Below are 21381 nucleotides of genomic sequence, written 5' to 3' on the forward strand. Positions count from 1 at the left end.
TGAAGTCTCTTCATTGTACAAAAGATAACTCCCTCACCAGTCTATTCCCTTTTCTCTCATGGATGATAACTTCCTTCTGTGGTCATCACATTCTGGATTTTTGAGATCTGTTGCCAACCAAACATTCCTTGATGTCTGATGGAAAGGTCATTAACTTGAAACATTTACTTTGGTTCTCTCTTCAAAGGTGCTGCCTAATCTGCTGAGTAGCTCCAAAATTTATTTTGGATTTCCAGCATCTGAAAGTTTTGACTTTTAATGAATATTCCTTAAGATTCAATAGTTGTATAAATATTTGTTAAGGTCTTCAAACATATTTATAAATGATACTGTGAAGGAAGGCAGTGCAAACAAATATGATCAAGCTTCAGTTGTATGACTAACAACACAGGAGAAAGCCATGGCTGTTCCCAGAGGCACCCCACCAGACTCATCCCCCAGTACTCTACCACTTACCTTTCTTCAAACATGCCCATTAACTCTGCTTTTATTCCTTTGCCATTAACTTTCATTAAGGGATCATTTATAGCAGCCAATTAACCTATCAGCATGTCTTCAGAGTGTGGGAGAAAAATGGAGAGTAGCGGGAAATCAACACGTTGAAAGGTCAATTCACTCAACTAGAAATCTTGCTGTCACAATAAAGCAGAAACCGAAAATTCACTGATGGAAAACTAACTGATGCAAGGCCAGCAGATAAAGAGTGTCAGACTCGAGGTGTTAACTGTTTCCCTTTCCTCAGAAATATTCTAAATATGCTGAGTGTTTGCAGCATCTCCAGGTTTTTTTTCAGCAGGATGAAGTACTTGTGGTTCTAAAGGCACAAGGCACATGAGAAGCTAACAATGCGTAAAATGCAACTTTTAACCATGTCCTCTCTCTGCTAAGGAATTACTGTCACTCTGAGCAGCATAATTTTCAGTATAAGTGTGAAGAAGGAATTCTTTGGAATGAGGGTGGAGAAACAGCACATTGCAGAGAGCCATCAGGATGTTTGACAATTTAAAGGATCCGCTGGCCCTTTTTCCCTTGCTTACAACCATCATGGAGAGTCAGAATTTGAATTTCAATACTGAGTTTTCAGTGCAGAGATTTATTATTTCCGGATGTTCCTGAGAGATTGCACTTTCAGATCTTCCTACTTATTTACACCTTTGCTTCTTCAGCAGGGAAAACAGCACAGCTTTGAAAGTGAGATTTATGTGGGGAGGAAATGGAGCCAATTTCTTTTTGAAGCATATCTAATGCTTGGGCCCACAGATGTTGGAGGAAGATGAAAATAATCAGAATGGAAAGGCATGGATTGGGCCAAATCATTGCTTTGGGCATTGCGTTCTTTGTTGATGCATGCCCCTTAGTAAGAGCTGTATTCCCTTATAAAGAAATAATTTGTATTTATATAGCATTCCAAGTAGTTTCGAATGCTTTACAGATAATGCAGTTCTTTTATAAGTGTGGTTACTGATGAAGTGTTTAAAGTTGGCTGCCTATTCTCTACACCCAAGGGCTCATAATCAGCAAGGTGATGATGATCAGATAATTTGTTCAGTGATATTGGTTGAATGAAAATCAACAAGCATGCAGAAGACAATGCGGCTCTATGAAACATCACCATGAAATTATCTACTATGCAGAGAATCTGTACTAATCCAAAGAAGTACTTTAACCACACTGCTAAATAAATATGAATTCTACATTAAGTTTGCGCGATGCAAAAATACTATATTACCGCAATTTCTGACCAATTTTGAATCCAGAATCCAAAAGTATTAAATGCAGACTCCTTTACTTTGCTATGCTTGAGTGAATGTGTGGAGAAAATCAATCTCAGAGACTAATACTTCCATGTTTTATCAGCTTCAAAGTCCAAATACGTTGATCAAGTTTGTAGGAAGTTCAAGTTCCCAGTTCAGATATGACAGGTCAGAAATGGAAAAGCATTCCCTTCACTCAAGATACATTTTAGAAAAAAAAATTAAAGGGCTTTAATAATGTATAGGTAAAATATCTTTTAAAACACAGAACTTACAGTATATAACATACAGACACATTCAGATATAAATGGTTATCGAAGGTTGGCAAAAAAAAAGAGAGCAGTTTAGTTGTCATTGGTAGTAGTGACTATCTGAAGAACCTCAGGGTTTGCAGGAGGAGTCTGTAAATGGGAAAGAGGGCTAGGCCCTTCCAAGTCATGGCAAGATAGTACTCCACCTGGTGGAATGAACAAACTTAACATAAAACGCTTTCAGTAAATACAAGTGTTGGGCTCCCATCCAAACAGTGCTTCCTTTTCCGTCCCAGCTGAGTATTAATTTCCCAGTCACTTCATTATTTCATCTCATTTCATACACTAGAACTCAGCAAACTCTTTAGAATATTTCTCTGTGAAAGATATACGGAGTGACTCCTCGTCGTATTCATCAAAGTTGCTGGTGTCTCCCGGGCCTTTCATCTTGGGCTTAAAGGGAGGTTCCTCCTGAAGAAAGCAGAAACTGATTAACTGAAACTCAGTACACTTCCCCACAAATATAGAAACCTATCTACTGAAATCCTCAGATATATAACAGTGCACCCAGGCATTGCACAGCAACTGCCTCTCATTGAATGCCCTAGATAATTAATGAGTATGAATCAGCCCCCTGACATGCCACACACAATCAGCTCCAACATTCTGACAAATACAACAGGATCAACATTTAAGCCATGATTTGAACCTCACAACCCAAAGACATGCTATGGCACACAATCTTCACTAATTTTACCATTAATGCTCTGGGGATGCAGGTGTTACTTTTTGCCCCTTGGTAATACTGAAGGACATTTATTTCCTATTCGTATGTCTATTTTGGATGCCTGAATACTAAATTCAGTGTGAAACTCAACACGGCAGTGGGAAACTCCGACAGTGAGACTGGATTCTACATTGAAAGAAACGTACTATTTTGGGGAAGTGAATGGACGGTGCAACTTGAACTTGGTAATTGAGCTCGTATACGTGGGAGAGTGTTCAGATTCTCTTCCAAAAAAAAGTCCCTAATTGTCTTGGAAACTCTTAAATGTGGAAGTAGATGAATAAGATACCAAACTAGAAGATAATATTGCAGGTGATCTGCATAAATACAGAGAAAGAAGGTGGAAAGCACAGAAAGTAACAAAGTTATATAGAAGCGGAACAAAATGCACTAGCAATACCTATCCATGTGTATATGTGCAAGTGCCCATCTATGTGAGTGCACATGTGCCCATCAGTGTGCATGTGAAAGTCAAAGCACATTTATTATCAAAGTATATATACTTTAAACAACTTCAGATTTGCCTTCTTACAGGCAGCGACAAAACAAAGAAACCCAATAGAAGCCATTAAAACAAAAGAAGACCGTCAAACACCCAACATGCAGAGAAAAAAAAGAAAAAAAAGTGCAAAGAATAAATGTGCGTGTGTGTTTGTGTTTGGGTGCATATGGTCAGTGTCTGTCTGTCCAAGCCTGAGTGTGCTTGTGTGTGTCTCTCTGAATGAATCTGAACTTACAAAGGAAGTGAGGGAAGTCTGTATTTTCCACTGACTTACACCAACCACCCTGTATGTAGTAAATGGCAGCATAAGGTACTGTTGCTGGACATCGCATTATCTGGTGAAATAGATCTTGACTGGTTAGAGTTACAGTACCGTTCTTCTGTAGATAGAGATCCAGTCTGTGTTGCTGAACCACTTGTGGTTTTTTATGTCGTTGACACCATTTCGGAGATTACCAAACCGTTTGGTCAGGTCCACCTGCAGCAGGTTCCGGAGCAGATCCTTTAAGTCCACACTGAAATGTGATGGAAACCGCACCTGAGGAGAAAACTAGTTTTGGTATAGAGGCTCCACTGAAAGGAGAAGCAATGAAACTTCTCATTTAGCACTTTCTCATTCACAAATTAAATGGGTAACAAATTTAATGGAAGTTACCGTTATGTTAATTCTTTGAGAGGGGCCAGTTAGTGTCACTCACCTACTCTTTCCATAGAACATTGAAAATTTCCCCTCATAAATACCTATCCAATTTCCTTTTGAAAGCTACTAAATTTGCTTCCACCATTTTTTTTTCAGGCGGTTCATTACAGTTCAATTAGTCATTCAGATGATGAGTGTCCCTCACTGAAACGTAAATTCTCAAATAAATTAAGGCAAATGGGATTCATAGTGAAAAGATTTGAGTAGAGGGACAGGGACGTTTGTTGCACTTTGTGAGACCATTCCTTGAGTGCTGTGTATGGTGTTGGGTCTCTTTTTTTGGAAGAAGGATGCATTCACTACAGAGCAAATTTGGCAGGACTGAGATGAAGAGAGATTGGGTCATTGAAACCTACAAAATTCAAAAAGACAAGACAGATTAGATGGAGGAAGAAAATTTCTGATGTTGGGGAGACAAGGGGCACAGGACACACACCAAGGAAGAGGGGCAATTACTTAAGGTCAAAATGTGGAGAAGGCTCTCCTGGAGAATGGTGAACCTGTGGAATTCTCTGTCACAGAAAGTAGCTGAAGCCAAATCATTAAATATTTTCAAGGAGTTAAATATTTTTCAAGGAGCTGGAGATTAAGGGATAATGGAGAGAGCAGGAACAGAGGGCTGAATCAAAATGATCAACCACCATCATACTGAAGGAGGAGAGTCCTTGAATCGCTGAATGGCCTAGTACTGCTCATAGTGTTCTATGTTTCTAGATCCTGGACAACAACACAGTATGATGGAAGCAGTAATGTGAAAACTCACCAGATTGCTTCCTTGGATGGCAGGTTTGTCGTACATGGACAGATTAAGCAGACTGGGCCCGGACTTGCCAAGTTTAGGAAAATGAGAGGTGTTATCATGGAACAAAATCCTCAAGTTTGACTGGTAGATACAGAGTTGAAAGTTAATTGGCTAGGTGTCTATCTCCACGACACCATCTAAAAGTAAGGGATGTCATTCAGGAAAGATGAGGAAACATTTCTTTATCCTGAGGTAAAGGAATTCCCCACTCAACAGGCTCAGTTGCTGGGTATATTGACAAAATAGATAATTATTTTATGAGATATTAAGGGAATTAAAGCTTGTGAGGTTAGCACAGATCAGCTATGACCATGCTCTTACCGCATTCAATGTACTTGACTTTTAAGTGCCTTTGAATGGCACTCAGTGCAGGGCCAGTTAGGAATGTGCAATGAATGCTGGCCCTGCCAATGGTACCCAGTGCTCAGAAACAACCTTTACTGTGAAACTGAAAATGTAATATCACCAACTTCCTTCTCTGCACATAGTCTGTAATTAGGGCCAGACTGTTGTTATCAGAGACTCCAACTATGCCCTATCAGAAACAGTGTGACGTAGCTCATAGTATCATTCTTCAGTGCACAGTGTCAAGTCTCGCATGGGGCAGCACAGTGGTCAGCTGACTGAGTTGCTGCCTTACAGCTCCAGAGACCCAGGGTCAATCCTGACCTCCGGCACTGTGTGTGGAGTTTACACGTTTTCTCTGTGACCATGTAGCTTTTCCCCAAATTCCTCTTTCGTGCCAATGGCGTGCAGCAATTGTCCCTTGTGAAGTGATTGACAGAGAAGATTTCAGAGAAATAAATGGGAGGCATCTAATCTTTTCTCTCTGGTCCACTGACTTCTCACCCAGGTGACAGCTCTGATTCTCTCAGCCATTTAAATAGTTTCCAATCTGATGGTCCCATCAGCTCATCTTTACCATGAAGGGACAATCCCTCCACACCTCCATCTCCACGTGGATGGTCTAAGAGGCCTCTGGTTTTTCCTCAGAAAAAGACCCTACTATACAGTGGTTGCCTACTTAAGGAATGAGAACTCCCACAGGCTCAAGTCTGCCTGAAGCTTTGTTGAACTATACGGAATAGTCTATTCTTCTTTCCTCAGGTCTCTTTCCAATATATTATTAACTATACTAACGTTGCTTTCTATGCTCATATGGAGCTTCATGATTTCATTGCCTTTGCTGCTAATTTCCACCCTGTTCTAACCTATGTGGAAAATGTCTATTGGAGTGACTGAGTCCCTGTTGCTTGCCGCTGTAATTCTCCATCCAGCTTTCTCTTTGACCTATCTGTCAATGAACTCCTCCATTATTAGTGTTAGTGATGCCTAACACAAGCTTGAGTCAGCATGTCATATTCCATCCAGGCACAGTGCAGCCTCATAGACCCAATAATGAAGCCTTCAACTTCAGACTACTCATATTCACTGTCTGCATGGGACCTAGCCATTTCTGCTGTTATTGCCCATCATTAACACTGGGTCAGTTTTTCTCTTTCTGACTTATTAGAAACATCCCTGCATTTTACACCTATCTCCATTCCATTTTCTGCATTTTCTAATTGCTCTTACTTCACAGTCTTTATTCCCTTACTTTTTCTCTTTCTAACTGCCCCCATTAACCCACAGGCCAGATCACCTCTACAATTTAGCCCTGTGGTCAGCACGGACATGACAGTCAAAGGGCTAGTTTGTGTGCTGCATTATCCCTTTGTGTTATCTACCACCACTACATGCCCACCTTCTCTGCAACTTTAAATTGGCTTTCTCTTTATTCCAGTCTGCCAAAGTAAGTTCAATCTGTCAAGTTAACTCTGTTTCTATCTTCACGGATGCTGAGTGACCTGCTGGGAGTTTCAAGTATTCTCTGTTTTTATTTTGAATTTCCAACATCTACTATTTCTCACCTGTAAAGCTGGAGATAGCACTGGTGGTTCAGCAATGTCATTGGAAAAACAAAAGAGCTAGCAGACTAATGGACTGAAATACCTTCTATGTTGAGAGAAAATATGAGAGAAATAAACTTGATCAATGATTCAGAAACAGCTTCTTCCTCTCTGCTATCAGGTTTCTGAACAGTTCATGAACACAGCCTATTAGTTCTTTTTTATTGTACTATTTATTTCTTTTGGAATTTATATTAAGTCTATAATTCTGTAACAAAACAACATTTTTCTGATCATATAAGAAGTGATAAACCTAATTCTAATTTAGCCAAATACTCTACTGCAATTTTAAAGAACAATTGCATTGCACCTGAAAGGAATATAATAAGTAGTTCCAGTGGTTTTGCATTGGGACTTCTGCCAAAGTACCACCCAACCCTATCTTAACAACACTGCAAACAGAAAACTTGACAACTAGTTCTCTCTGTGTAATGGTAGTTTGCATAAATCAGACACCACCTGTGCTTATATATAATAAATATTTCACAGTAATTCATTGTAGGGATGTTTACGGTGTCAAACTGTGTACATGTACTGATGAGTCCTGTATAAATTCCAGACTCCTTATTTTCATTCCACAGGAACACTATCACTTGTCCTTGAACAAGCTGCTTACCTTCCCAGCAACTATTTTCTCATAAATCTGAATGGGCTGGTCTGCAAAAAATGGGGGATACCCAGCAGACATTTCATAGATTAGGACCCCAAGCGCCCACCAATCCACAGCTTTGTTATAACCCTGAAAAAAAAAGAATACATGAATGAATTCTCATAACCTGAGCTATAGTTGGGTTCTACAATTGACTTGGAAGGGACTTTCCAAAGTGTGGACACAGGATGGCATGGTAAATAATTCTGATGGCATTATAACAATGGTCTAGTGTTTTGACTCCTCTGGTCCTACAAGTGATATGTTGGTGATAATTACTTAGAGAGTTTTTCAAGCTGGCCTGGTTAAAATACCCCAAAATGATGGGGAAGGAATCAGGATGTGCTGTTTCATGCTAGTTAAATACATTGTTCAGTTTGTCTAGAGTAATGTTTCCCAACCTTTTTTAGCCTCAAGTACTTTCATACTTGCCAACACCCCTCTTAGGTGCAATATATTTTCCGGCATCCCCATAGTGTAAAAACACGTCTACCATATGCTAACATGAGAAAAACGATTCTGCTTTAAATTTTTGTCTTGAAACTTAGTTTACACAGCACTTGTGTGCTATACAGCAGCTTCAATATCAATGTGATCCTTGAACTTGATGGTTTTTAGCAAGAGTTGAAATACCTGGTTCAAGTTGTGACAGCAAAAGCCTTAAGTACCCATGTGTAACTATGTCCAAGTGGTTTCTGTTTTTTGTGAGCATATGGTTCACTGCACTGAAGCCTCTTTCAACAAGGTAGGAGCATGGAAATGCAGTGAAGAGCAGTTTGGCTCTTCTCCAAAGACCAGGAAACTTCATATGACAGTGAAGTCACATACCACAAAAGCTGACACTTTTGCTTCTTCATCATTCTGAAATTCAATAATTTCTTCTTGTAAGCTCTCTTCCTATTCTTCCACATTGCAAAGAAATGGGTTAGTTACCCAGTTTGAAATTTCTAGATCATTCAAATCCTTGAATCAATTCTGAAAATCTTTCTTCAGTAACTGCAGTTATAAGCAGTACTCTTGCAAATCACCATCTGTGAAAGAGAGTGCCATACCTTCCATATTCTTCTCCCAATGTTTTGCTTATATAGTAACAATTTTCTGATAAAAGTGGACTCTGCACTTTTTGCCTGGATTAAATTGAAATTCTCACCCTGCAGTTTCATATTTAGAATGTTCATTTTGACATACAGATTAGTTAGGAATGCCACATCTCCATGTAGAAGTTCAATCTTATTTCCCAAGCTCTTGTTGACTTGAGCAAAAATTCAACCAGTGTCAAAAAGATCAAAGAAACGTTTTAAACAGCAGTCTTTTGATAACCAATGCACTTCAGTATGAAGAAGCAAGCATTCAAACTCTTCATCGTTATCTTACATAACTGGTGAAATATTCTGCTATCTAATGGATGAGATTTAACTTTGTTGATAGCAGATATTAGCAGAGTCATGTTTGAAAAGAGTTGCAGGCTGAGATTTTCAACTGTGAGATATTGACGATGAATTACACAATAAATTGCAAACAGACTTGGAATTTCTTTTTTCATAAATGCCACTAAACCAGCATGGCGACCTGTGATATATGATGCTCCATCTGTTGCACAAGAAATCATGTTCCTAATTGGAATACTTTCATCCTCTATATACATCTTGAGCTTGTTGCAGATTGATTCTCTGTTGATATTTGCTTTTAACATTTTACAAAAGAGAATCTTTTCATAAACTTTTCCGTCATTGATTAACTGTACATATGTCATTATCAACATTTCATTATCTCACACAGTTGACTCATCTCTGTGCATAGTTGATACTCAATGTCTTCAATCATTTTGTCAACACGATGAGCTACAGAGTTATTACTCAGAGGAATTAATTTTAGAAGACTGGTATCCATTTTGAGAACAGTGGTGAGCACTTCTGATACAGCAGGCACTATTAATCTTTCACCAATTGTATGAGATTTTCCACACTTTGCTATCATTTTGGAAATGTTATAAGAAGCAATGAGATCACTATCAAGGTAATTTTTAGCTTTCTTGACAAATGACTTGGCAAAATGTCATTAAGAAGAAAAGGATGGAATGTGAAAGTAAGTTAGCCAATAATATTAAAGAGGATACTAAAAGTTTCTTCAGATACATAAAGTGTAAAAGAGAGGCAAGAGTGGCAATCACAACACTGGAACACGATGCTGGAGAGGTAGTAATGGGGGATCACAAAATAGCAGATGAATTGGAAAAGTATTTTGCATCAGTTTTCACTGTGGAAGACACTAGCAGGATGGTGGAAGTTCCAGGTGTCAGGGGGCATGAAGTGTGTGTAGTTACCCTAACTAGAGAGAAGGTTCTTGGGAAACTGAAAGACCTGAAGGTAGTTAAGTCACCTGGACCAGATGGTGTACACCCCAGAGTTCTGTAAGAGGTGACTGAAGAGATTATGGAGGCATTAGTAACGATCTTTCAAGAATCAATAAATTCTGTATTGCTTCCAGAAGACTGGAAAATTACAAATGTCATTCTATTCTTCAAGAAGTGAGAGAGGCAGAAGGAAGGAAACTATAGGCCAGTTAATCTGGCCTCAGTGACTGGGAAGATGTTGGAGTCAATTATTAAGGATGAGGTCTCAGGGTACTTGAAGGTGCATGATCAAACAGGTCAAAGTCAGCATGATTTGCTCAAGGGAAAATCTTGCCTGACAAATCAGTTGGAATTACCTGAAGAAGTAAAAGCAGGATAGATAAAGGAGAATCAGATGATGTTATGTACTTAGATTTTCAGAAGGCCTTTGACAAGGTGCGACATATGAGGCTCCTTAACAAGCTGCGAGCCCATGGAATTACGGTAAAGATTCTAGCATGGATAAAGCAGTGGCTGATTGGCAGGAAGCCAAGAGTGGGAATAAAGGGAGCCTTTTCTGACTGGCTGCGGGTGACTAGTGGTGTTCCACTGGGGTCTGTGGTGGGACCTATTCTTTTTACGTTATATGTCAATGATTTGGATGATGGAATGATGGCTTTGTTGCAAAGCTTACAGACGATATGAAGATAGGTAGATGGGCAGGTAGTTTTGAGGAAGTAGAGAAGGACTTCTACAGATTAGGAGAATGGGCAAAGAAATGGCAGATGGAATACAGTGTTGGGAAGTGCATTGTCATGCACTTTGGTAGGAAAAATGAAAGGGTTGACTATTTTCTAAATGGAGAGAAAATACAAAAAACTGAGGCGCTAAAGGACATGGGAGTCCTTGTGCAGGAATCCCCAAAGGTTAGTTTGCAGGTCGAGACTGTGGTGAGGAAGGCAAATGCAATGTTAGCATTCATTTCAAATGGACTAGAATATAAAAGCAAGGATGTAATGTTGAAGCTTTATAAAGCACTGGTGAGGACTCACTTGGAGTATTATGGGTAGGTTTGGGCCTCTTATCTTAGAAAGGACATGTTGAAACTGGACACACAAAGTACACTGCAGATGCTGTGGTCAAATCAACACGTACAAAAGGTGGATGAACTCAGCAGGTCAGGCAGCATCTGTTGAAATGAGCAGTCAACGTTTTGGGCCGAGGCCCTTTTTTAGGACTGAAGGAGGAGGAGGCAGGGGCCCTATAAAGAAGGTGGGGGGAGGGTGGAAGGTGCCAGATGAAAAACTGGAGAGGGTTCCAAAGGAGGTTCATAAAAATGATTTCAGGATTAAATGGCTCGTCATATGAAGAGCATTTTGATGCCTCTGGGCCTGTATTCACTGGAATTCAGAAGAATGAGGGATTACCTCATTGAAACCAATCGAATGGTGAAAGACCTTGATAGAGTGGATGTGGAAAAGATGTTTCCTCTGGTGGGAGAGTCTAAGACCAGAAGACAATGCCTCAGAATACAGGGGCTTCCTTTTAGAATGGAGATGAGGAGGAGTTTCTTTTGCCAGAGAGTGATGAATCTGTGAAATTCTTTGCCACAGGCAGCTGTGGAGGCTCAGTCTTTATGTATACTTAAGGCAAAGGAATACAGAGATTGATAGATTATTGATTGGTCAGGGCATGAGGGGATACTGGGAGAAGGCAGGAGATTGGGGCTGAGAGAAAAATTGGATCAAACATGATGAAATGGCAGAGCATACTCAACGGGCCAAATGGCTTAATTCTGCTCCTACATTTTATGGCTTATGGACTTGAGTGTGCAACACTTTTCAAATGCTTCTTTCATCTTTTGGAACTGAATAATATCATAAGTAGCCTTTTCAGTGTGTCCTTTACAGAATTCTCTTGCGATCTTGATGGTTTTGTGACTTCATTAGACAGTACTGTATTTCAAGTAAGACACGTGGGGCGTCACTGATCGGACAGGAATGGAATAAAACCATACTTCAGGTAAATAACATTGTATTGATGCATTTTCTGTAGTTCCTATTTCTCAGCAGGGCTAGAATTCAAGGCTTCACCACCTTCAGACTCACAGAGATCATGCTGTATGTATTTATCCATTATTAACGGGGCTAAATTAAAATAAGAAATAAAAACTCAAACTGGGAATGCCTATTTGATGTTGATGGCGGTAGCAAGTTGACATGGATGGAACGATGGTAGTGAAACTCAAAGAGATGGTGAGGCGAAGATGAAGAATGATTCAGATTGGAATCTGAACGTTAATTGGGATAGAGCTGGTGTTCGGCAAGCTATCTTTATATTATTCCATTTAGCGTGATTGACCAATTGACGCAGGTCTCATAATTCTCAAAGATGATTTGTGACTGCACATATGAACCTGAGGTCACTTTGAACACCTCAAAGTTAGCAGGTTCACTGGCTCTATCTCACCACCTGCAAAGCTATGGTTCTTCCTGTGTTCCAGTGCCTCATCTTTTTTTGTCAGTGCTTGCTCTACTAATGGTCAGTCAGGTCTTGTGCCTCAAGTTAGGGTGCTGCTTATCGCACCGCCCCGCTCAAGAATCTTGAATGCCCTCCAATGACTTCTACTTCCTCTAACACCCCCTTAGGACACATATCCAACCCCGTTGGGAATCACTGGTCTAGAGCCTGTTTGACAAGGGCCTGAGGTGGAATGTACACTGTTACCAAAATGATGGCTTAAAGCTCCCGTGGCAGATAAAATGGATGCAACTTAATCACTAGATGTTCCAGGTCGGGTGAACAGGACTGGGACAGAACCACCACGTTTGTGCACCACAAGGAGTTAATCGTAAAGCATACTCCACCTCCTCTGCCTTTGAAAGACAGTTGAATTGTGAAGCCAACGAGCAGTATGACTGCATTCGGAATGGCAGGGGATAGCTAAGCCTCTGTGAAACAAAAAACACAGCAGTCCATGATGTCCCTCTGGTACAGCAATTTTGCTCTGAGTTCTTTGCCAGCAGAACAGTCGGCAGTGGAAGTTGGAACCCTCTTCTCTTGAAACAAAGTTTTAATCAGGTGTAGCATCCTCTCTTCTGATGTCTTAAAGGAGACAGTCATCCGAGATTTGTCGACTTTGAGTAGTGATAGATTTTTTAAGTATCTAAAAACGATGTTGCTTACTGTATCGTCCATGGCTGTAGCTGTGGATTTCAGCTGCAGCAGTCTACAACAGGAATATTTGATGATTTCCACCAGAGCTCCTCACACGAGTACCTTGTTAGCGGTACCACTGGAAGCAGGACATCTAAAACTTTAACAAACATCTATAGATGTGTGATGGATTGGCTGGTTGCATCATGGCTTGGTAGGGAAACACCAACACCCTTGAGTGGAAAATCCTACAAAAAGTAGTGGATACGGCCCAGTTCATCATGGATAAAGCCCTCCCTGCCATTGAGTACATTTACATAGAGCACTGTTGCAGGATCTATCATCAATGATCCCACCACAAAGGCCATGCTCTCTTGTCGCTGCTGCCATCAAGAAAAAAGTACAGGAGCCTCAGGATCCACACTACCAGGTCCAGGAACAGTTATTACCACTCAACCATCAGGCTCTTGAACCAGAGGGGATAACTTCACTCAAGTTCACTGAACTGTTCCCACAAAATAAACTCACATCTAAGGACTCTTCATCTCATGTTGTCAATATTTATTGCTTAACAATTAATTAATGAATTAATTGTTATTTCTCTCTCTTTTGTACTTGTAGTTTGTTGTCCCATGCACATTGTTTGTCCATTCTGATGGGTCTGGTCTTTCACGGATTCTATTGTGTTTCTTGTATTTATTACTGTGAATGCCCACAAGAAAATGGATCTAATGTTTGCATATGGTGACATAAATTTACATTGACAATAAATTTACTTTGACATATAATGTTATAAAAATATTCTAAGATTATGCTAGTGAAGTAAATGATTCTGCTGTATGTCTGTGTGTATGTTTGCTTACAGCAAAAGAAGTGATATCCTAGATTTGTATGCTGTATTGCAATTATAAAGTAAATAGGTACTCATGAATTGGTCACTATATGCGTAAAGCCATCACAGTATTGACTTTGCACATTTCCAAGAAAAAATTGAAAATTATCAATTGTCACTGTAATGCTGTATTAATAGCACTGAATTTCTGAGAAATAAAAATATCAGAAACAGCAAACTTTGCAGAGTAATTTAGGGAAAATTTTATGGTGAACTGGAAGGACTTAGATAATGTCGCAATTTGAAGGGAAATATTAGCTGCTCCTTACCTTGCTAAGGATGATCTCAGGAGCTAGATATTCAGGAGTTCCACACAGTGTCCAAGTTCTGCCCTTTACCCTCTTAGCAAAGCCAAAATCCGTCACCTACAGACAAAACAGATTCTAAGATTTGTTCGGACAAAATACTTTGGAGCAGTTGCATGCATCTCCCTTCACTCCTTGTTTATAGATATCAAATATTTGATCCATTAAAAAAAAATCCGCCTGTTTGGATCTGATCTTGTTTTTAGTGGGATTACCATAAAGTTTGTGCTGTCTGGCTATAGAACTCTATTGGCCTAAGTCTCACTTTATATTTACATTCCCATGTTCCAATTTGCTACCTTATTCATTTCACATTAAAATCCCACTTGCTTCTCCATTCCTTTACTATTTAGAGATACAGCACAGAAACAGGCCCTTCCAGTCCAACAGACTCAACTACATCCACTAACTCATGAAGCTGCACTTTTTTTAGAATGTGGGAGAAAACCAGAACACCTGGAGGAAACCCAGTCACTGGGAAAACGTACAGACTCATTACAAGCAGCATTAACATGTCAGATTAAACATTCTTTGCCAGATTGAAAAAAATAGTACCTTGCTCACTGGCATTGTCATAGCATTTTGCTGGCTGCTATGCTACTGGATCAGCAATCAACAAATCTGATGAATAATAAAACCTATCCTGCTTCTTCCATCCCAATACAGATGACGAAGTTTGTCCGTGCCAGTCTTTCGAGAAATATTTGAAGAAAGAGAAGTACAACCTATCTATCTCACAACACATATAAAATAATCTTCACAGGACTGCAATTTTGTTTGTCGAGTTCTAGTGCAGTTTAAAAGGCCTTGGATCAAGTATTTACTGCTATTCTGATAACCTCCAGTGGTGTATGGGAGAGAGGGAGTGGAGTAGTGAGTCTTCACTGGCTTACATGTGTGCTCATGTGGTGGTGGCAAAGGGGGAAATGGATTGTGTCTTGAAGGGTGTTTGTGTGGTGGTGGGAAGGGGAGGGCTTGGGTTGGTACTGGATGGGGGAGGGGTAATAGAGGGACTAGGGGCTCCATCAAGTTGTGCTTGTTAGGTCAATGCAATGGACATTCAATGGGGTGGCAGGAATGAGGTTTAGGCAACATTTACTTCCACATCAGCACTACAGCAGTAAAATCTAATGTTGGAACTTGTAGAGACTGGGAAACAAAACCCAGTTCATCCTAGACTCATCACTTCCCTCTATCCAGTCTATAGAACAGAGAACACTACAGCCAAGCAACAGATCCTTCAGCTGTTAAGACCATAGGATATAGGAGCAGAAGTAGGCCATTCAGTCCATCGAATCTGCTCTGACATTAAATCATGGGCCGATCCAATTCTTCCACTCATCCCCACTCCTCTGCTTTCACCCCATACCCTTTGATGCCCTGGCTAGTGAAAAACCTATCTATCTCTGCCTTAAATACACCCAATGACTTGGCCTCCACATCTGCTCGTGGTAACAAATTCCACAGATTTACCACCTTCTGACTAAAGTAATTTCTCCACATCTCCATCCTAAAAGGACGTCCTTCAATCCTGAAGTGGTGCCCTCTTGTCCTAGATTCCCTTACCATGGGAAATAACTTTGCCATATCTCTTCAGACCTTTTAACAGTCGGAATGTTTCTATCAGATCCCTCCTCACTCTCCTGAACTCCAGGGAATACAGCCCAAGAGCTGCCAGATGTTCTTCATACAGTAACCCTTTCATTCCTGAAATCATTCTCATGAATCTTCTCTGAACCCTCTCCAATGCCAGTATTTCCTTTCTAAAATAAGGAGCCCAAGACTGCATACAATACTCCAAGTGCGGTCTCATGAGTGCCTTGTAGAGCCTCAACATCACATCCTTGCTCTTATATTCTATACCTCTAGAAATGAATGCCAACATTGCATTTGCCTTCTTCACAACTGACTCAACCTGGAGGTTAACCTTTAGGGTATCTTGCACCAGGATTCCCAAGTCCCTTTGCATCTCTGCATTTTGAATTCTCTCCCCATTTAAATAATAGTCTGCCCATTTATTTCTTCCACCAAAGTGCATGACCACACTTTCCAACATTGTATTTCATTTGACACTTCTTTGCCCATTCCCTAAACTATCTAAGTCTCTCTGCAGGCTCTCTGTTTCCTCAACACTACTGGCTCCTCCACCTATCTTTGTATCATCAGCAAATTTAGCCACAAATCCATTAATCCCATAGTCCAAATCATTGACATACATTGTAAAAAGCAGCAGTCCCAACACTGACCCCTGTGAAACTCCACTGGTAACCGGCAGCCAGCCAGAATAGGATCCCTTTATTCCCTCTGTCTGTTTTCTGCTGACCAGCCAATGCTCCACCCACGCTAGTAACTTCCCTGTAATTCCATGGGCTCTTATCTTGCTAAGCAGCCTATTGTGTGGCACCTTGTCAAAGGTCTTCTGAAAATCCAAGTACACCATGTCTACTGCATCTCCTTTGTCTACCCTGCTTGTAATTTCCTCAAAGAATTGCAGTAAGTTTGTCAGGCAGGATTTTTCTTTCAGGAAGCCATGCTGGCTTTGGCCTATCTTGTCATGTGCCTCCAAGTACTCCATAATCTCATCCCTAACAATCGATTCCAACATCTTCCCAACCACTGATGTCAGGCTAACAGGTCTATAGTTTCCTTTCTGCTGCCTCTCACCCTTCTTAAATAGTGGAGTAACATTTGCAATTTTCCAGTCATCCGGTACAATGACAGAAGCTATTGATTCTTGAAAGATCATCATTAATGCCTCCGCAATCTCTCCAGCTACTTTCTTCAGAACCCAAGAGTGCATTCCATCAGGTCCAGGAGATTTATCCACCCTCAGACCATTAAGCTTCCTGAGCAGCTTCTCAGTCGTAATTTTCACTGCACAAACTTCACTTCCCTGACATTCTTCAATGTCCGATATACTGCAGATGTCTTCCACTGTAAAGATTGATGCAAATTATGCATTCAGTTCCTCTGCAATCTCTACATCTTTCATTACAATATCTCTAGCATCATTTTGTTTTGATCCTATATCTACCCTTGACTTTCTTTTAACCTTTATCTACTTAAGAAAAGCTTTTAGTATCTTCTTTGATATTAGTTGCCAGTTTCCTCTCGTAATTCAACATTTCCTTCCGAATGACCTTCTTAGTTTCCTTCTGCAAGTTTTTAAAAGCTCCCAATCCTCTATCTTCCCACTAGCTCTGGCTTCCTTGTATGCCCTCTCTTTTGCTTTTACTTTGGCTCTGACTTCACTTGTCAGCCACGATAGTGTCCTTCTTCCCTTTGAAAATTTCTTCTTATTTGGAATATACCTGTCTTGCACTTCCCTTGTTTTTCGCGAAAACTCCAGCCATTGTTGCTCTGCTGTCTTTCTGCAAATGTCCCTTTCCAGTCAAGTTTGGCCAGTTCCCCTCTCATGCCATTGTAATTTCCTTTATTCAACTGAAATACTGACACATTGGATTTTATTTTTTCCCTCTCAAATTTCAATGTAAACTCGATCATATTGTGATCACTGTTCCTTAAGGCTTCCTTAACGTTAAGCTCTCTTATTACCTCCAGATCATTCTGAACACCCAATCCAGCACAACCGATCCCCTAGTGGGCTCAACAATATGTTGTTCTAAAAAAAGCCATCCCTTAGACATTCTACAAATTCTCTCTATGGAGGTCCAGTACTGACCTGGTTTTCCCAATCCACTTTCATGTTAAAATCCCCAACGATTATCTGACACACCTTTTCTGTCTCCTGCTGTAATTTGTAATCCACATCCCGGCTGCTGTTTGGAAGCCTGTATACAACTGCCATTAGAGTCCTTTTACCTTGCCATTTCTTAACTCAACCCATAGAGACTCTACACCTTCCAATCCAATGTCATCTCTTTCCAAAGATTTAATATTATTTCTTATACACACAGCCACATCACTCCCTCTGCCTACTCACTTATCTTTCTGATATACCATATATCCTTGGACATTAAGCTCCCAATGACAGCCATCCTTTAGCCAAGTTTCAGAGATGGTCACAACGTCATTTTTGCCAAGCTGTAGCTGAATTTCAAGATCGTCCATTTTATTCCTTATGCTGTGTGGATTCAAATACAATACTGTCAGTCCAGTATTTGTTGCTTTCTGTTTTAACTGTACCATGCCTCTATTGCCCTGTAACTCATGTCACTGGCTTTGATTAAGCCTCATCTCCTGCCTGTTCTTTCAATAATCTCTGTTGCATACTTTCTTTGATTTATTTCTGTTTTCCCCTTCCTCAGCCCTATCACTCCGGTTCCCATCCACTTGCCAAATTAGTTTAAACCCTCCCTAACAGCTCTATTAAATGTGCCCACTAGGATATTGCACCCGTTTGGGTTCAGATGTTCCTGGCCTTTTTGTACAGGTCGTACCTTCCCCAGAAGACGTCCTAATGATCCAGGAATCTGAATTCCTGCCCCCTACACCAGTCTCTCAGCCACACATTGATACGCATAATCATGCTATTCTTGCACTTGCAAGCACGTGGCACAGGCAGCAATCCTGAGATTACTACCCTAGAGGTCCTGCCTTTCAGCTTCCTACCTAACTCCCTGAATTCTCTCTTTAGGACCTCCTCCCTTTTTCTACCTATGTCATTGGTCCCAATGTGTATCAAGACTTCTGGCTGTTCACCTTCTCCCTTCAGAATACACTGCACCCAATCCGAGATATCCTGTACCCTGGCATGTGGGAGGCAACACACCATGCAGGTATCTCTATCAGGCTGACAGAACCTCCTGTCCATTCCCCTTATTATGGAATCCCCTATGACTACTGCATTCCTCATCTTCCTTTTTCCCTTTTGCACCATGGAACCAGGCTTAGTGCCAGAGACCCGATTGCCGTGGTCGTCCTCTGTCAGGTCATCTTCCTCAACCGCATCCAAAACTCGATAACGATTACTGAGGGGGGTGGCCACAGGGATGCTCTCCACTATCTGAGCTCTTTCTCTCACTTCCCTGACTGTCACTCACTTATCCAACTCCTGCAACCTCGGGGTGACTAACTCCCTGTAGCTCCTTTCTATCTCCTGTTCACTCTCCCTAATTGAGGTGCCCCAGCAAACCCCTTCCCCAGAGGAGCTAACGCCTCCCTGGGCACCCGATACACCAATCAGTAACCGCATAATGCTCAACAAAAGCATTGTGAAATATATTTTCTAGGCCATACAAATACACCACTTCCTCCTTTATCATCTGAGGCAATACTTCCTGAATCTTACTTTATCAAAATTTGCCGCTGGTTCATGAAATGAAATGAAATTAAATGGTTCATTTTGTCTGCTTTACATTTGCCGTTGTACTAACTGACACTGGAAATCAAGTGCAACACTAAGCAAAAATTGTCCACTGAGGAACAGAAAGCAATGTGTAGAGAAAACAATTTAGAAATGAACTAGTCTTAGGTCCAATGGTGATCACTGTATTTGTAAACATTATTGGGCATAGTTTAATTTCAAAGGTCTGAAACTGTCTACATATGTAATCATTGCCTTTTGGTGGCATTCACTACTGTTGCTATGTCAGTTGAGTCAAGATCACAGGACAGAGTTCTTCAAACCTCCAGTGAGAGTTGGATGAACTACAAAGCTAATGAAACTATCTTTTTGCAGTTATAATCACACACATACAGGTAGCACTTGTACCAGAAGGTAATGCAGCCAGTGACGCCGTGATTCTTTTGTATTTGCAGTTTGTTGTCTTTTGCACACTGGTTGTCTGCCACGTTGGGTGTGATCTTTCATTGATTCTCTTAGGGTTATAACATTTATAAAGTATGCCCATAAGAAAACAAATTTTAGGTTTGTATATGGTGCCATACATAGTACTGTGCAAAAGTCTTAGGCACATATATAGATAGAGCTAGGGCACCTAGGACTTTTGCACAGTCCTGTATTTGTCAACGTGAAGTGGAGAGCAAGTCTGTAAATTTGGTGGGAAAAAAGGTTGAGAATGGTAAGGCTGGAGGCCACAGGAGAGGTGTAGGGTAGATGGCAGAGAAGCAGTGCGAGGGGAAGGGGGATGATGCAGGTGCAGACACACCAAGCCCTGAGAAATCAGGCAAGGTCATTTGATTCCAAATAATTGGTTTATTGATCATTACAGAATGTCTCTCTGGTGCTTCTTATTCTCTCCCCTCTCCCTTTCCCTTTTCCAATCCATGATTCCCTTCTTCCTGTCTCCTTCGCACTTTCAGTCCACAATAGAGACCCATATCAGAATTAGGTTTCTCATCACTCACACATGTCATAACATTTTTCTTTCGCAGTAACAGCATAAATACAGTGCAATACATAAAATTACTACAGACTTGCAAAAGACTTGGGCACCCTAGCTATATTTATGTGTCTAAGACTTCTGCACAGTACCGTACGTACTTTGATATTATATTTAATTTGAACTTTGATTAGAGTGGGCCCTGTGATCCAGCCAGAAAGGACAACAGTGGCATTCCAAGGATTGAGATCGTTTTAGCTGATACAAAAAGACAGATGTATTAATATCTATGTACTTCTGAATGTGACAATTAAGTTTGATTTTGAATAGTTAGGGCTTTTAATGCTCACTTGATCAGGTCTTATCTATCCAAAGCTTATGGCCTGCTGCAGTTCAAGAGTCTGATGGTTGAGGGGTAATAATAACCAGAGGGGATAACTTCACTCAACCTCACTTTCCCCATCACTGGACTGTTCCCACAACTGATGGAATCACTTTCAAGGACCCTTTATCTCATGTTCTTGGTATTTATTTTTTCTTCGTATTACTTCTTTTTATTGCATTTGCCCAGTTTGTTGTCTTTTGCACACTGATTTGACTGTTCGTCCTATAGGGGACGATCTTTAATTGATGCTATTGTATCTCCCGTATTTACTGTGAATGCCCACAAGAGAATGAATTTCAGGGTTGTATATGGTAACATAATTGTACTTTGATATTAAATTCACACAAAATTCACAAATGCTAGAGAAAATACTGAACTCATCAGACCTACTTCACAACCAAACTGCACCAGATATTCCTTATATAACAGTGTACAGTCAAACCTCAATAATCCAGCACCTTCAAGACCTTTGGTGGTACTGGATTGTCAGATTCGGATAACTTGTTGGATGTTATTCATGTTAATACCTAATAACTTTTCAGTGAGCCAGGGAAGTTTAAAGGGAGACACAATAGAGACCACAGAGTCTGGAAAGCAGCAGGCCAGGTAGCATCTATGAGGGAAAATTAAGTCGACACTTCAGGCTGAGACGACCTACTAGTTCCTTCAGCA

At 40.6% G+C, this 21381-nt stretch overlaps 1 protein-coding gene across 3 annotated transcripts in view; it reads right to left on the minus strand.

Moving 5' to 3' along the window:
- Positions 1–1960: 1960 nt before the first annotated feature.
- Positions 1961–21381, minus strand: part of LOC140740207 (cAMP-dependent protein kinase catalytic subunit alpha-like) — a 204292-nt gene continuing 184871 nt past the window's right edge. For all 3 annotated transcript variants that reach the window (XM_073069249.1, XM_073069248.1, XM_073069250.1), the window contains exons 7-10: positions 14044–14139; positions 7362–7484; positions 3668–3832; positions 1961–2476 (exon numbers count right to left, since the gene is read on the minus strand). In XM_073069249.1, coding sequence (XP_072925350.1) covers positions 2351–2476; positions 3668–3832; positions 7362–7484; positions 14044–14139 — 510 coding nt within the window. In that variant the 3' untranslated portion in view covers positions 1961–2350. The remainder of the gene's footprint in view (positions 2477–3667; positions 3833–7361; positions 7485–14043; positions 14140–21381) is intronic.

Source organism: Hemitrygon akajei, chromosome 16 (genome assembly GCF_048418815.1).
Source record: "Hemitrygon akajei chromosome 16, sHemAka1.3, whole genome shotgun sequence".
NCBI classification, from domain to species: Eukaryota; Metazoa; Chordata; class Chondrichthyes; order Myliobatiformes; family Dasyatidae; genus Hemitrygon; species Hemitrygon akajei.